General features: G+C 43.2%; 1 protein-coding gene across 1 annotated transcript in view; it reads left to right on the plus strand.

The window, feature by feature from the left end:
* Positions 1-17,500, plus strand: part of triob (trio Rho guanine nucleotide exchange factor b) — a gene marked incomplete at its 5' end in the record, with an annotated part of 183,658 nt that overhangs the window by 65,346 nt on the left and 100,812 nt on the right. The window contains 6 exons of the mRNA XM_080754307.1: positions 3,537-3,611; positions 4,035-4,149; positions 7,194-7,386; positions 10,000-10,104; positions 10,549-11,025; positions 14,510-14,632. Of these exons, the coding sequence (XP_080610433.1) occupies positions 3,537-3,611; positions 4,035-4,149; positions 7,194-7,386; positions 10,000-10,104; positions 10,549-11,025; positions 14,510-14,632 (1,088 nt within the window). The remainder of the gene's footprint in view (positions 1-3,536; positions 3,612-4,034; positions 4,150-7,193; positions 7,387-9,999; positions 10,105-10,548; positions 11,026-14,509; positions 14,633-17,500) is intronic.

Genomic DNA, 17,500 nt, shown 5'->3' on the forward strand with positions numbered 1-17,500 from the left:
TTACCCTAGTGTTGCTACCTGATGTAAATAAGGGGTATCCAATGACATCACCCTCTAACTGCATTCTGCAGAGAGAGAGCACCATCCTCCTCTCCCTCCCTTACAGTTCTCTCACATCAGTCTCGACAGCTCTCTCTCTCTCTCTCTCTCTCTCTCTCTCTCTCTCTCTCTCTCTCTCTCTCTCTCTTTTAGTTCTCCCTATCGCCCATTTTTCACTTACTGTACTTTGCTGCTGTTGTGTTGTATAATGACCTGACAGATTAGTATCATGGTTATTGGCTAATATTTAATGTCCACTAACTATGACATTATCTGTTTAACATTTTTGTCTTTCATTATTTTTTGTCCCCTTTATTGACTATTGTTTCATAATATTCAGCAATATAAAAAGAGCAAGTCATTGAACACTAGTATCAGTATCCATTTTTATGATTTCCTGCACAAATCATCACTCAGTCAGCATATCCTTTATGATTCCCAGCTCTCTCAGGATATCTTGGGCTTGTCCTGGTTTGTTGTGTGACTGCCGTGATGCTGCTGTGTGTGTGTGTGTGTGTGTGTGTGTGTGTGTGTGTGCGTGTGTGCGTGCGTGCGTGCGTGCGTGCGTGCGTGCGTGCGTGCGTGTGAGAGGAAGTGTGCCTGTTGTTCCATGGTGTTCCTTAGTATTACTGTAACTATGGAGCTTTTGGTGAGGAGGCAGGGGGAAAGAGTTATCACCAGCAGACTAGGGATGGGACGATAAGCGATATTATCGTTTATCGTGATAAAAAACACTCACAAAATCGTTTATCGTGATATCGTCCTCCGTCATGCACTGGGATCAATTCACCTTTTATTTGCCGAGCTGCATATCCGGTACCATTTAAACCCTATAATTGGTCAAATGTACTACATAATTGTCTTTTTTTCACTCTCTATCAAATGTATTTGCCAAAACATTGCCGATCTACAAGCTTGTGAGCTTGTAGATCTGCTATTTTTTGGCAAATGTTCCGCCCCACGATAATGGATTTTGATTATCGCGATAATATCGTAAATCGCTGGACCTCACGTTGAGAACCACTGCAGCACACTACACGGCTATAGTATGATGAACAATGATCAATATTATTGCCTGTCCACAACATTGTAATATTGATTGATGCTTTTAGTGTTGATGTAATGGTTTATAGACAGTTAATGTGCTACCTTAATGCACAGTAGCCCACCCTTTGACATTCTTAAAGTCATTGATTTAGCCTAATATTGCAGTTATTTTTAGTTGGATGGAAAATAATGAATGTCTGTAATTATTCTCTGCTAATAATAATTAATACTATTTTGTACTTCTTATGATAGCAATTCCCACTTTGTTCCAGTAATGGTGTCATTTTGATTAAGGGTTGAATAAATGATTGTTTAATGTAATTTAATTCTGTCTATATATAAGTGAAAGAAATGGGATGATCTGTTTCAGTATTGTTAATCCCTCATTTTCAAGCGTACTGCTCACTGCAGACCATGCTATAGTATGTATAGAATCTAAGACATTTTTTGGAAAAGTAGCCTTTTCTCCTTCTGAGTTCTTATAATGACAACAGACCGGAAAGATTAAATAGATAAGTAATCTGTGTTTTATTAGAAACAGAAAGTGAGTTTTTACTGGTCCCCGGGAGAAGGGAAAATTACTTTACTGAATTTAACCATATGCTCAGATCGTTTAGGTGAACACATGGGGAGCTTGTGTCTTGCTCAGGTAGGCCTACACACTTCAACATGTAGACTGGGTCAAACTAGTGATCTTCTGATTCCCTCACAGATAGCCTCTCTAGTCTCTACCCACTCAGCTACAGCCACCCTACAGGGTTGTGTCTGTTTTCAACGGTAATAGACAACCTTTAATTTAAGCCTATCTTAACCCTTAAGTGCTGTTCGGGTCATCTTGACCCGTTTTACATTTTCATTTGGAAAAAAAAGGTAGAAGTTAAAAATGTTTCCACCTGAAACTCACTGGCCTTAAAGATTCTTCTGAGATGAACATGTAAAAAAAATATTTTTGCACTACACCCATGCTACACCCCCCTCATATTTTTTGAACCTTAAGTGCTGTTCGGGTCATTTTGACCGGAAGCACAGAAATACACAGTATTATGCCAAAACACAGACACACAGTCACCCCCACTTCTAACACCGCCCTTCCGAAGCCCCATTCCGAACCCTCCCCCCCTTCCTATAAGCATGAGCAATATTGCCCAGTATTAAATGAAGTAGTTTTTTTTACATGGATTTCAGCTAAATCAGTAAAAACGCCTAGCTCTTTCAGTGTTTAATGTGATAGAGCAAAGCAGAAATGCAAACATTTACCAAATATATCATATGAATTGTTTGGTATTGAGTCAAAGTCAATGTATCATGATGATTTGTTAAGTTAAAATTGATATTAGTGTTGTTTTTTTTAAACCAAATATCCACCGGGTCAAAATGACCCGAACAGAACGAAGGTGTAGTGAATCTGAACAGAACTTAAGGGTTAACACAATTGAAAGCCAAGGTTTCTAACATTTCTAGCTGTTGCTGGTGCCGCCGTTCACTTACACTTTATTTTGAAGAGCCTCGGAAGCTTCGTGCATGTGCACGTGGGTGTCCACTGACGATTGAGGAAGATAATCCATTTGTTTACAAACGCTCGCGAAACTAAAATCCAAACCGCGGCCGACCATCGCGTTATAGTGTCGCCGTGAAAACAAACAATGCAGCCTAGACACACCATTTCGCTTCTGTGCGCGTCATGTTATGACATATGCACCAGCGTCTCTCACAGGGTACACAGGATGGATGCAGCTGCATGTAACAAAGTTAACCCTTTGTCTCGTTGAGAGACGAGACAACTTAGTTTTGGCACAGCGACCTCCAGTGGCCGTATCTCGTTACTGAACGAGTTTGGCCCCCAAGTTGTTAAGTAGGTACAGTAGTTGTTGTGAATGTTGTCTCCAAATCTCTTGAGAAGAGAAGTTTTTAACTGGGTCTGTATTATTTACAATGGCTGACTACTCTGATGATAATCAGCTCAGTGCCAAAAAATGTTACTAGCTTCGTCAAGCTACCTGGTTTGGTATCACTTTCATTATGGCAAACACATGGTGCCCTTTTCAGAAAAAGCTTTGTTGTGGAGACAGGCCAGGCTTCAGTAGAGAAAGGTTTGGCTTTGGTTCATTTGAGTTATACAGTAGCTGTCTAGCTGAGCATTATAGCTGACTTAACCTTAGCTCACTTACAATGCATTCTATAATGTCTATATTTTCACTGGACATATTGAAGGCCTACGACAAAAGTTTGGGAGCTTGCATAGCAGTATTTCAACTTTCAGCATTTCCCAATAATACAATTGTAAGTGGCAGTGGCTTCATATTTCAGAGCTTTGGCTCTACTATTCATGTTCTCTAGTAGTTACCTAATAATGGTCATTGTCTCTGTTGTTTCGTTGTGTACATCATCTGTGATGTGCACGTAGGATTTTATGACTCACAATCTAACATCTCTGTGTGTCTTTGTTTCAGGGTTTCATCGCAATGAAGACATGAAGGCCATTGATGTTCTTCCCATCCTCAAAGATAAAGTCGCCTTTCTTTCAGGTACAATAAGACAGCTTTCATCCCACCCTGTGAAGGGACAATGGGAAAATGTAAATGGATAGAATAATGTATTTAGCATGACTGTACGTGTGGCACAGGGGTAACGTACCTGCCCACCACTGTGGAGGCTGCATCTCAACAAGCACAATGGACTGTGTTTGTGGGTGTGAAGCCAGAATGGCAGGGCGTTCTATCGATGCAATAGCAACTCCTACAGGTTGGCTGGGGCGCTTGTTCTGTCAGCAAGGGAACATGACTGGAGGGAGGGGGGGGGGGGTTCGTGTGAGTAAGCAGTGTGAGTAAGCAGTGTCCCTCCCTTTATTTGTCCCAAACAAAACAATCCAACAGTCTGAAAGCATGTAAAATGTGAAACTGTGAGATTTGGTTAAGAATGTTTCTTTCAATGGTGGCATTTGGTTCCAGGTGGTAGAGACAGACGAGGAGGTCCAGTTCTCACCTTTCCGGCACGAAGCAACCATGACAGAATACGATCCGAGGACCTACGTAGACTCATAGCTTACCTCGCTACAGTCCCCAGGTACACTCGAATACACACGCACGCAGCCACGCACGAACGCGCGCGCACACACACACACACACACACACACACACACACACACACACACACACACACACACACACACACACACACACACACACACACACACACACAGCACACATCACATACATGAAAATGGTTTCAAAACAAAAGACAGATTTGAAAAAGATTTACAAATGTAAAAATAACTGTATGAAACAGCTGCACAATAAAGGACCACAAATGTAGAACTACAGTACCTGTTATGGCCTTATCATCATCATCATCATCATCATCATCATAGTGTAGTCTTTTAAAGTCAGAAAACTACAACATTACGTCATTAGCCGCGGTGAAGAGCCATCACCACAGACCTAGACATCTCTCCTCTGTTTTTACCTTCAGACATCTCGCCATCACCCCGTTCACTGATTGGTCGATCTAGACCAATCAGTGTGCCCCCTGGTTTTAGAGGCACGGAGATCCCTGTCTGAACCAGCCACACCACTGTGATGGCACCTGTTTATGCTCATATATGGAGATCCTTGCTCTGAGTATCTGACATCACTGTGATGTCACCTGTGATGTCACAATGATGTGTTAGGGGAACCAGAGTGTCATGCGTTATCCCTGCTCCGAGTATCCAACATCACTGTGACGCCACCTGTGATGTCACAGTGATGTGCCAGGGGAACAGTGATGTGTCAGGTGTTACACGTATATGGACAAGATGTGCCGGTTCTGACCGTAAACTGCGACGCAATTAACTTTAATTAACAAGAGACTGGCACTTAGGCTATTAGAAATACTTACATAAACACACACACATGCACTCACACATGGACGCACACACACACACACACACACACACACACACACACACACACACACACACACACACACACACACACACATGCACTCACACATGGACGCACAGACCCACACGCACGCACGCACTCACACACACACACACACACACACACACACACACACACACACACACACACACACACACACACACACACACACACACACACACACACACACACACACACACACACACACACACACACACACACACACACACACAACTCCTCAACCCACTGGCATTATCCACACTACTTTCCTATCCCATCCACTTTCTCTTTATCTCAAACTGTCCCACCTGGCTTGGCCTTCAAAGGAGGAGACTGGAATAAGGTTCCCCATATCTGAAGCGGGACCAGCCTGAGGCTATGGATTAGCGCCATGATGGTTTAATTTAGCATTCTCTGTGAAGGTTCAACCTCTCTCTTTCTCACACTCTACACACTTTTCCATCCGTCCACTGTTGGACAAGCCATCACCCTATGTGTGCAGGTTAGTTAGCCTCTCTCTGTCTGACCACTTGTGATGGCATGCTGTTAGAGAGTCTGGGACAGTTATGTATGTAACATAGGGTTAACCACTTTCATCCTGTCTTCCTTATCTTTGGCATGATATCACTTTTCAAAAGGCGTTTGTCGTGTGATGAAGTATATTATATCGTGCCTAAGTGGTTAAGTAAAGTATTCCCTCTGTATAATGTTAGGCTTCAGGCTTGTTTCCTCTTTCACTCCTCCAGGCTAGTGTTGTGGTTTTGTTGTGCTCTACTCAGTTCTGTTGCAGTTTGTGAAGTTCGATTTCCTGGGCTAGTGTTTCTCAAACTTTCAAATTTCTCCCCTTGACTCTGTAACGGGTTCATTTGGTTCCATTTGTACACTGTTAGAGTTACAGACTTGTATGGGTCAATTTAGACCCCCAGAAAGGAACCCACAGAGTCCCTGGAATCCACTTTGAGAACCACTGTCCTAGGCCATCCAAGCCACTCATTTGACAGTTAGCTTCAGACTGACCTGTTGTGGGTCACGCTTGGTACTGTAGTTTGTTTGTAGTTTGTTGGAGGCTGTTTTGTTGTCTCTTGTACTTCACTACATTACGGTTTTCTGTTTGTTTGCAAGGTTGCTCTCTGTTGGTCTTGCTTACATAGTTAAATTGTCACAATGTAGCTTGTAGTGAGTACACAGTCTGGTGAGTTGTGGTTGTGGAAGACCTCAGATGTGTTGAGACATAGAGGTGAGGTCAAATGCCTTTGAATCTTCTCCACCAGGAAGGATAAAGAATGTCTTAAGGTGTCTGAATGTCTTTTTTCACTGAGAAGGAAAGAATCTTCCATTCTTCTATTTCCTCCCTTTTCTCCTAATTTTCTCTCGTTCTCTTTATTTCTCTGCTTTCTTTCTCTTGCTCACTCTTTCTGCCACCCGCCCCCTCCCTCTTTTTCTTTTTGAATCTGTCTGCTGTTTGAATCTCTCTCTCTCTCTCTCTCTCTCTCTCTCTCTCTCTCTCTCTCTCTCTCTCTCTCTCTCTCTCTCTCTCTCTCTCTAGCCATTTGGCTGCCAGTGTGTTTCCAGAGAGTGAGGTCAGAGTGAGTTAGTGCAGGAGGGCCCGTGCCTGTTTCTGTCTGCTAGCTAGACACTGAGATTAAAGCCTTTAACACTGAGAAATAACCTTTTATGGACTTATACAGCGCCACGACTCCTGGTAAGCAATGGAGGACGTTTCAGTGCTTAAATGTTTAACTCTTCTTTTATTCCCCCCCAGGTGCTCTGCCGAGGGGATTTGTGTGCTATGGCGTATTTTCATTCGAAAGTCGTTCTCTCGGCTTCTCTTCTATTCACTTGCCTTTTTCTTTTCAAAAGGCTAATATTGTTTCCCTGTGTCTCTGATTATGCTACACAAGCAGAGATGTATTCATCATTCATTAGCTTGAAAGGATCTATTTTGCATCAGGCTTGTTGTTGAAACCCTGACAGTTTCTTCTTAACCCTACTGTAAATTAGATTCATCATTTCATATTATCATGTGTTTATGCCTAACTAATGTCAATATCATGTTTTCCATTTGTTTCATTCAATGTTTTCATTCCACACCATTTTCCATCTGTCCATATATCACTTCATGTGGAATCATTAGCTAATGTTATCTTTTATTGTCGGCTGATCTCTTTGTTTGTGTGTGTGTTTCAGTGAGGAGGTGGCCAGACATGGCTTCACAGTCATCGTGGACATGCGTGGTTCTAAGTGGGACAGCATCAAACCTCTGCTGAAGATCCTCCAGGAGTCGTTTCCCTCTTGTATCCACGTCGCTCTCATCATCAAACCGGACAACTTCTGGCAGAAACAGAGGACCAACTTCGGCAGCTCCAAGTTTGAATTTGAGGTGGGTGTTGGCGCTCTATTATTGTACTTCTTCTCCTAAACAATAACACTCTCTTTTCTCATCTGCAGCATTGAACTGTTGTGTTTGGCCCTTATTTGTGAACAGGCGGCACGCCATTGTGGGATTCATTGGCACTAGATAACAGCATTTGTTAAATGCTAAATTCTACTACTTGACTTTATTTATAACTTGATTTGATGTGGTTGTCACACATAGAGTAATCCATCAATTTGTGTCTTAGTGTGCCAGTCTTAGCCAGAACACTCATTTGCGAGACCAGTAGTTTAGTGAAAAAAAATGTGCTTACAAAATATCGGACATTTTTACTGTTTTTAGCACGAGGGACTGGCATAAAACAGGAGTGACTCTTTTGGCACTAGTGCAATACCTCTTTAGGGCATTGCCGTAACCACTTAAACCCTTTATAATTAGTTGACCGGCATCCCCCAGGGCTCTATAGTAGTATTTTCCCTCTATACCAAATCTCCCCGAATATAGGCGATCTGGGCGACCTGATAAATGGTCTGAAGTTGGACAATGAGTCCCCGGTTCGATTCCTGGACCAGGGCGGACCATTTGCTGCGTGTCACTCCCCTACTCTCTTTCTCTGCTTTCTGTCTTTCTCCACTGACTATCAATAAAGACAGAAATGCTAGAATGAATTACAGTAACAATCTACAAGTTCACAACGCTTTGCTTTGTGACGCACTGTGAGCTTGTAGATCTGCTATTTGTTGCAGTGACAACACTGCGGGAACCACAGTATTGCTGTTTGCAGCATTGTGGAGACAGTATGGCTGCTTGCAGTATTGCCAAGAAGAACCACCGTATGGCTTATTGCAGTGGTGTCATGAACCGCAGTGTTATCATGAAGTTCACACTCGACACCGCAAGCCTTTGATGAGCAGATCTTGAGATACCTGTATATGAAAGTCAAACAAAGGGAAAGACAGACATTCTGTGAATTTATAGAGTGATACTACAGATTTATCTTTTAAATTGAAGTTAGTTTGTACTAGCCATTAAGGCCTAATTTAGTGGCTTTAATTGGACTGCCACTTGATGACAGTGGAAGTATTCTGTCCCGTGTGAGCATGTGGTGCTGGTATATTTAGTACTGACCTGGTTACTATGGAAACAGGATATATAGGACACCACAGAGAGAGAGAGTTTCTTTTAAACAGGAGAGAGTTGGATTAAGACGGCCGCTTTGGATTCTTGTGATGACCAATCATTTTGTGTGTGAGTGAGCAGTGATGGGGATCAGAAGGGTCCTCTGTTTGAGCCCCTGGGCTGTGTGGGAAGAACTGGTAGAGGGAGATAACTGCTCTCCCCTCCCTCAGCATCCACCGTTGAAATGTGCCAACTGCTCCAATGGAGCTGCTCAGTAGCAACCGACGCAAAACTGTGGGTTGCCTGGGCAGCTCCCAGGTGTGAGTAATAATAATGTATGTAGGTGTCCACTCTTACTTGCCAAGCCTCTCTTAGACCACTCACGGACCAATTGTTATGGGTGACGACTCTAGTAAAAATACCATTTTCTTTTCCTACTTTAAAAATATATATAAAAAAAAATATTTTGTTTAAATATAATTTAAAAATAATAATTTTATATATTTGAAAACAAACAAACACATCTAAGAAATTCCATAAAAATATAATAAGGAGTAGTGAAAATAGCCGATCTACAAGCTCGCAACATGGTGCGAAGCAACGCGTTGTGTGCTTGTAGATCTGCTGTTTTCACTAGCTTGGGTCCCGGGCAAACATCTGATTTGTCTTTTGGGTCTCGACTTGAAAAGTTTAGGAATCACTGTTTTAGACAACCTGGTTCAAAAACGGTTAAAGTTGTTGGCTAGCTCTTGTAGAAACCAGGACACACAGGACGTGGGTAAACATTTCATCTCACTAGGATCAATTCAATATTAATTTGTAATCCAATAAGTTCAGGAAATGGATTGTCTGGTTCATATATTGAAAAAACGTGTTTTAATTCCATTGTCTAATATGCCTGTTAAAGAAATAATTGGGAATCAATGTTTAATCACATCTGCCGGTTCTATTTACATTTTAATTTATTGAAGTGAACGTTAATTGAGTCACCCCTTGAGGTGTATTGTTTGTGTGTGCTGTGCTAATGTGGACCTCAGCAAATTTCTGCTCTTGGTTCCTGGGGGGGCTTAAATCCATGTGTATTCTGTCTTATTAATGATAACACAAATGTCTGGAATGTTTTTTTTTTCTTCACCCCACCCATCTAAACAGTGGACAGGGGCAACCGATGGCTTTGCACATTCCCTTCATAATCTAGGTTTAAGGATGGAGACCATGGGAGATATTATTATTATATATTACACCATATTTTGACAACCTGAGATTTGATAGGTTTGTAACATGATGATGGTGCTGACAAATGATGATGAAGCTGATGATGGTGATAATGAGTCTCTTGTTCTTTGTTCTCTGTACATCTCTCCCTCCTTTCCTTGATGTCTCCCCATGTCTCCCCATGTCTCCCTCTCTCTCTCTCTCTCTCTCTCTCTCTCTCTCTCTCTCTCTCTCTCTCTCTCTTTCTTCTTTCCCTCTGTCTGTTTGTCATCTCCCTCTCCCCAGACGGTGATGGTTTCTCTCGAGGGTCTGTCTAAGGTAGTGGACCCCTCACAGCTGACAGCTGACTTTGAGGGCAGCCTGGAGTACAACCACGATGAATGGATTGAGGTGGGCCTCTCCTTTTTTCCTTTTTTCTTTCGTTGCCTTTTATTTTATTTTCACCTTGTTGTAATCTTTTTTGGAAGGTTTCAGTTTTTAGACAGTAGATGATGCACACAGTAAAATCCTTCCATTTGGATCAGATTTAGTTTGAGTTAAATGAGGATATCACTGTGCACCTATCGTCACTGTGAGGCAGAAACCTTTTATCTCCAAGTTTCAAATGTGTACGTTTTTCTTTCGTAAATTAAAGCCCTACTTCATCATACAAGAGTGTCGCACAAAACTAGTGAAAGGTGCAAGGCGTTGAGTGCTTGTAGATCGGCTATTTTCACAATTTTAAATCTTTTTTTTCAAAATAACAAGAAAAGAAATAAGATTTTGGGCTTTCCACCCGACAACGACGTTATGCTCTAAAAAAACACTACTGCTTGAAACCTCCACTTCCTCCAGGTGCGTCTCTCCTTCGAGACCTTTGCCGGGGACGCGGCGCGGGCCCTGTCCCGCCTGGAGGAGCTCCAGGAGACCCTGTCCCAGCGGGACCTCCCGCGCGACCTGGAGGGGGCGCGGCGGCTCATGGAGGAGCACGCCGCGCTGAAGAAGCGAGCCACCAAGGCCTCCGTGGAGGAGCTGGACGCCCAGGGCCGGCGGCTGCTGCAGCGGCTGCAGGCGCAGACCGCCGGAGGCGGGGGGGACGGAGGGGGCTACGGCGGCAATCGCGGCGTCGGAGCGAGCGGCGACTCCAACGACCACCACCATCACGGGTTCCACGCCGCGCACGCGGACGCCCACAACCTGGTGGCCAAGGTGACGGGCCTGCTGGACAAGCTGCACGGGACGCGGCAGCACCTGCAGCAGCTGTGGCACATGAGGAAGCTGAAGCTGGACCAGTGCTTCCAGCTGAGGCTGTTTGAGCAGGACGCCGAGAAGGTGACGGACGCGTTCCTCTGGTTTTAGCTGGTCTCGTTGTCAATGTACACTGTAAAATCCTGAGATTGAACCCATTTAGGCCTGAACACATTATGACGCAATATTTTATGCTTTAACTTTTGAAAAATCGTGAAAATTAGAATTTTGACCCGAATCTATAAGTCTCTTTTGAATCCTTCTAAGATTTTTGGAAAAACTATGTCAGCAATCTGGCCAGCCATCGTCAAAGAAAAGGTCATTTTCACTTAACTCATTGACTGCCAAGGCACGAGTTTCACGAGTTATTACAGTACTCCCAGGCTGCCACAGCCCGAGTTTCCCGAGTTGGAAGCCATTTTGAAAAAAAAAAAAAAAAAAAATTTCAAAAATTTTTTTTATAAAAAAAATTCTAAAAATGCCTCAAATGTATTAGTCATGATTGCAATTGCGAAATTGCTTGTTTAGCCCCATAACAAACACATCTTTCAAAATGTCAAAAATGGCTGTTTTGTCTGACTTTGAAGGCTTGTATCTCATGAATGCCTGAACGGATTTCCAAGCGGATTTTTTTGTTTGAAAGCTGTTAAAAAGTACTACACATATGGTGCATGATCTAGGCATGGGCGTGCACGATCCGTGCACTAAAAATGTATCCGTGCACTCGAAATTTAGGAAGGTGGCAGTGTTTGTTTTGTCTGACTTTGAAGGCTTCTATCTCATGAATGCCTGAACGGATTTCCAAGCGGATTTTTTTGTTTGAAAGCTGTTAAAAAGTACTACACATATGGTGCATATATGGTGCATGGGCGTGCACAATCCGTGCACTAAAAATTGATCCGTGCACTAGAAATTTAAGAACGTGGCATCCTGGTACTTGGCGACCATCTTGAAAAGGGCATTCAATGAGTTAACTGGAGCTCAGTTAGTCTGTTCTTGAGAGACTGCTATGTCAGTGGTGCTCAAACCTTTTCATGTGAAGGACCCCCAAAATTATATTTATTTGGCCACGGACCCCCATTTCAAAATATCTAGTTCCAGGGACCACCCAGAAGCAAAATTTGAGCTACAAACGTTCGCTTTGAAAATACATATATTCAAAGATTTGCACACATTTTCACGACTTTTTCAAAAATAGCAGATCTACAAGCTCGCAGCGCGGCACTCGGTGCCGCGCTGTGAGCTTGTATATCTGCTATTTTTCACTGGTTAAAGCATTCAATAATTCTAGGCCTAATGGGTTAACTAAGAGTTAATTAAACTCTGCCTTTGTATGTGTAATTGCAAAATTTACTACATACAGTATTGTTAGTACATTTACAGCATTTTACATTTGCAAGTCAAACTGCACATGTTTTCTAACATGTGGGCTTGCATGCGTGCATACGTACTTAACCTAAGGCTTTGAAATTAATCTTGAGCATTTGGATTGTTGTGTGTGTGGTGGCTTTCCTTCGTATGTATTTGCATGCATCTCTTGCACGATAAGGCAAGTCACATCAGGTTTTATAAGGCATCGCACCAGGCAAGTTTAGATTGTGTGCGTGAGTGTATGCGTGTGTGTTCTCACTGTACATGTTTCTGGAGCTAGTGAATATACTGTAGTTGTAGGAACATAATCTAGCCAGAGGCAGATGGAGAGAGGCCTGCTGGGGAAGAGTGTTTGACAGTCAGTCAGATCTCTAATTATACGCACGCACGCACGGCGCACGCACGCACGCACGCACGCACGCACGCACGCACGCACGCACGCACGCACACACACACACACACAGTCACACACACAGTCACACACAGTGATGTCCTTTTATTGTTGTTCCTACTCATTAGACTCATTAGAGAGGGACTAGCAAAGGACTTGCCCAGGGACATGAGCGCACAGATGACTGATGAGGCCTTTAAGCTAATTACAAACACCAAGCATGCCATGCTCTCTCTTATTTTCAATGCTGTGCGAGAGAGGGAACCATTTCAGGGATTCAACATATTTTTTAAATATGAACTTTCAACCACCAAGAGTTCACAGGCTCCCATTTAAAGCTGCAATCCATAACTATTTACTGAATAAAATGCCATTTTAATCTATCTGTGGCTTGAGGTAGTGTCCTAAATGTAAGATCTGTGTGCGAGATCTGCACGGATCTCACGGATAGCAGCTTTAAAAAATGTGTAGTAACAGCTGTGTTTTCATCCACTTTCCCAGTAAGCTGTATGTGGCCTTTAATGGCAGCCTGGAGGATGAGTAAAAAAACAACAAAACCCCTACCTTGACACACATGGAGACCAATTAAATTCATTTCCTTTGTCATTCGAATGTGTTGCTGACTAATGTAACTCACTTCAATGGCCGCATGCAGGGGAAAGTTAATTGCTATTTCTTTGTCACATGGGCTACATCCTATTCAACTGGTTAACTTACAAAGTAAACCTACAGTATATAACATATACAGTATATAAATCCAGTGCCCTGACCATCATATCAAGTACGGTGAAATATCACATGTTTTATGATAAAAGAAAACAAAAACAAACAAAACACAGCAATGCTTGATGCTAATGTTTTAGCAGCGTTCATCTCTACACAGTAAAAATCATTGCGTACAGAAACTAGAGTTATTTGTTTCAGTTTTGCATTGTGCTACATAGATTTATGCAATATCTAATTTCACTGGAACCTAACATCACTCTTCGGGGGCTGAACATCTGGCTGACTGTGTGGGCAGGGGCGTCACAAGGGGGGGAAAAGTGGGACTGTACTAGGGCCCAAGGTGGAGGGGCTTTAATTAGTTCATACTTTAGCTATTGAAAAATAGCAGATATACAAGCTCACAGCGTGGCATCAAGTGCCGCGCTGCAAGCTTGTATATCTGCTATTTTTGAAAAGTGGTGAAAATATGTCCAAATCTTTGAATATATGTATTTTTTAAGCGAACATTTGTAACTCAAATTTTGCTTCTGGGGGTCCCTGGAGCTAAATATTTTGAGATGGGGATCTGTGGCCAAATACATATCATTTTGGGGGTCCTTCACATCATGAAAAGGTTTGAGCACCACTGACATAGAAACATAGATTTGAAATATTCAAAGACTTGCACAAGATTTTACAAAAATAGCAGATCTACAAGCTCACTGCGCGGCACTCGGTGCCGCGCAGTGAGCTTATGCATTCCCAGTCTAAATGGGTTAAACCCCCTCCCCCTATGAAGAACATTCATGGAGGGCCCGCAGTGAATCCTTGTACCCAGGGCCCAGAATTTGGTGCGACACCCCTGTGTGTGGGATGCTTTTTCTGCGGTGTTGTGGGTACTGTAGGCTATTACTGTAACTGTCTTCCTAAACCTGTCATTCTCTCTCTCTCTCTCTCTCTCTCTCTCTCTCTATCTCTCTCTCTCTCTCTCTCTCTCTCTATCTCTATCTCTCTCTGTCTCTCTCTCTCTCTGGGTGGCCATGTATCTTGCTACGTTCCCCATTGTAATGCTTGTATATTCTCCCGCTGATCTGTTTGCAGATGTTTGACTGGATCATGCACAACAAGGGTCTTTTCCTGACCAGCTACACGGAGATCGGGGGGAACCACCAACATGCCGTGGAACTGCAGACCCAGCACAACCACTTCGCTATGAACTGCATGGTGGGATACCGACCTGTCTTTATTAACATCGCACCACTATGCTGACCCGTGTTTACCCTTTGGTTTGTTCGGTTCGTTCGCTGCATATCGAGTCCACTCTCTCCTCCACTTCCTCCACCCTGTGCTGCTTGGTCATGCTGCTGTGTCTCTGTGTGCTGTGCCCCGTAATTGACCCACATCACTGCCCTGCTCCTGCTGTGGCTTTGCAGCAGCCTCCTGGTTCTACACTGCACCATGTGTCGGGGTGCAACTCTGCCCCCTATAGGCCAGCCCTGGTATTATATTATATTACCTCAACTTTCTATTCTGCAATATCATCGCCCTTAGCCCCGATCTGCCCTCAGTGCTCTGCCAAGCTCGGCGATGGACTTTTGCACATCTACACTGTAAAATTCAAATGGACTCATTTCGACTCACAAATTGTTAAAGGTCCAATTGATTCCATTAGTGCACTCTCAATGAATCCATTAAAACCGGGAAAGTGGCTGTGTCATTTTAGAGTTTAGAGTTTGGCTATTAAAAAATAGCAGATACACAGCTGCGATATTTTGGAACATTCTTGAAAAATCTTGAAACTGTGAGAAGTACTGATTTAGAAGGCATTTGCAGACGCGTCCTCAGGTCCTAATGGGTTAAGTGTACCGGTACATCTGACACTCTGCTAAGCCTGTTCTCAGTCAACTCCATCACCTCCTCCCAACACGGCGGTTCTATCTGTCTGCACACACTGCCCCCTCGCTCCCCTCCCGTCCCGTCGTGTCTCATCACATCACCTGCAGCCTTACCCCTCCACGCTCACATCCTTTTTCAACTTGGCATTTGGCATTCGTGAGATGCAGTAGTTATTTGGTGTATTTTGAGGAGACTGGAAAAGTCTGGAAAGCTACTATAGAATATCACAGTAGCTCTGGCTTTTGCGGGGCTTTAATTGGCAAAAGGAATGGGAATGTCCTTTTTACCATTTTTATCACTCATGTCCTTTAGGGCTGAACAGTTGGTAGAAAAGTAATCAAAAATTGCAGCATGATCTACTGCAATTTCCAAATCAGAGGCTTCAATGAGTTGCCTAAAATAAAGTGAAAATGTACTTAATTTAAACCAGGTATTCTATAGATGGGTTTCTTGTTTACAAACATTGAGACTAAATGCACAGCTGACTGTATCATGTAATCAATTCCGTCCAATCCCCAAACCTGTTGTTTTGGGGAGCGCTGGTTTCATTGGCTAATTTTGGTACCGACCCTGCGCACGCATCTAGTTCTTATCAGTGAAACGTGGACCAGAAACCCGTCTATTGGTTTGGGTAATATGCAGTGGTGTCATATGGATTTTAGAAGTGGTGCCCCTCTAAATTTGTGACGTGCGCGTGCTTGCATGTGAGGCGGCGAGGCGCGCGCGTGCAGCTAAATAAGTCTGGGCTTGCCAAGCCCAACCGAGCCCACGGCATCTCACCCCTGGTAATATGTGGTCCTTGAATCGTACAATATTTTCACCTACCTTGGACTAGCTTTGAATGTGCTTAATAATGACTGTATGTATTGTACTCGTTGTCTGAAATGGGACCAGCATAAACTAAACTAAACTTAACTTCCTCACTGCTTTTTCCCAAAATGCCTTTGGGCTCTTCCCTTTTCCGCTTCATAAGCAAATGCCTAATATCGCAAATGCCTTGAACGTCAGGGGCAATTTCTTTTTCATGCAATTAATTAAACCGCAAATATATTTTTTTGTGTGTACATTCTCACAACACAAATATTACTAGTACTAATAAAGCTACATAATTTATATTTGGAACAAGGTTTCTGAGCTTCCACATGATTCTATATGAATCTAGCAAGTATTCGACATTTTCATATTCTCTATTCTCGATGCCCATGTTGTGTGTGAAGACCTTGAGCGCTAACATCAGTACAGTTACATTTTAGATGTAAGGACTGTGCACTTACATTGCATTACGTTTCCATGATGTGTTGAATGTCCGCTCACTCTTTTCAGCCAATCCAGTGTCAGATTGTCACAGGACAATACAGCATACTGTATACGTAATACATACAGCACATAACAGCCCCGATGTGATAAATACATTTTACAGATTGTTTACAAACAACCGTTTGACCCTGGGATGACACCTATCAAGTCCCTCCAGTGTCTATCCTTTCTGTCACCCTGTGCTGCTTTGCCACCTCCCATCGTCTCTGGGGGATCACGTGACCTGGCAGGAGAAAATGAGGCCGCTGTGTGCCCAGCAGTGCGCCAGCCGGCTAGCATACAGGAAGTGTGTATGATGGCACCTGTGCCGGTGGTGGGGGCCGGGCTTTGGTGTTTATTTTTGGATTTAACTGACTTTTCATTTATCTGATCTGATCTGAGTATATCTTTGTGACAGTCTCTCTTTGTTGGTGTTGTTGTTGTTTTCTTTCTTTCTTGCCTCACTTTCTCCCCCCATGTTTTCCTTCCTTGTTGAGGTCTTTCATGCAGAGCTGGGAACGGCGGTTCTAGCTACAATGTTCAGTAGCCTGCATCTGGTGCTACAGCCACTGACCTCACAAACCTCCACCGTTGCTTGAAATAGTACAGTGGCATGGGTCAAACGGTCACTCACACCACACAGTCCCACCACAGGCATAATTGTTCATGACTAGCTGCCATCACCCACTGATGGACCAGTGATAACAGCACGCCTGTGACATACAGTGTTAACAGCTGAGGAATTTTCACCATGGTGAAAAATAGACCTCTTCATATTTGACTGTGAAGAATGCCTTCTCTGAAGAGACACATTTACATCTTAGACCCTCTGTTTATCGCACTGCCCATGATTTGTAGCTAAGTTCCCTTCTCCAAGCATTTCCTTGTTGTAACATAATG

This window comes from Nannobrachium achirus (assembly GCF_963921795.1).
Source record: "Nannobrachium achirus genome assembly, chromosome: 2".
Taxonomy (NCBI): domain Eukaryota; kingdom Metazoa; phylum Chordata; class Actinopteri; order Myctophiformes; family Myctophidae; genus Nannobrachium; species Nannobrachium achirus.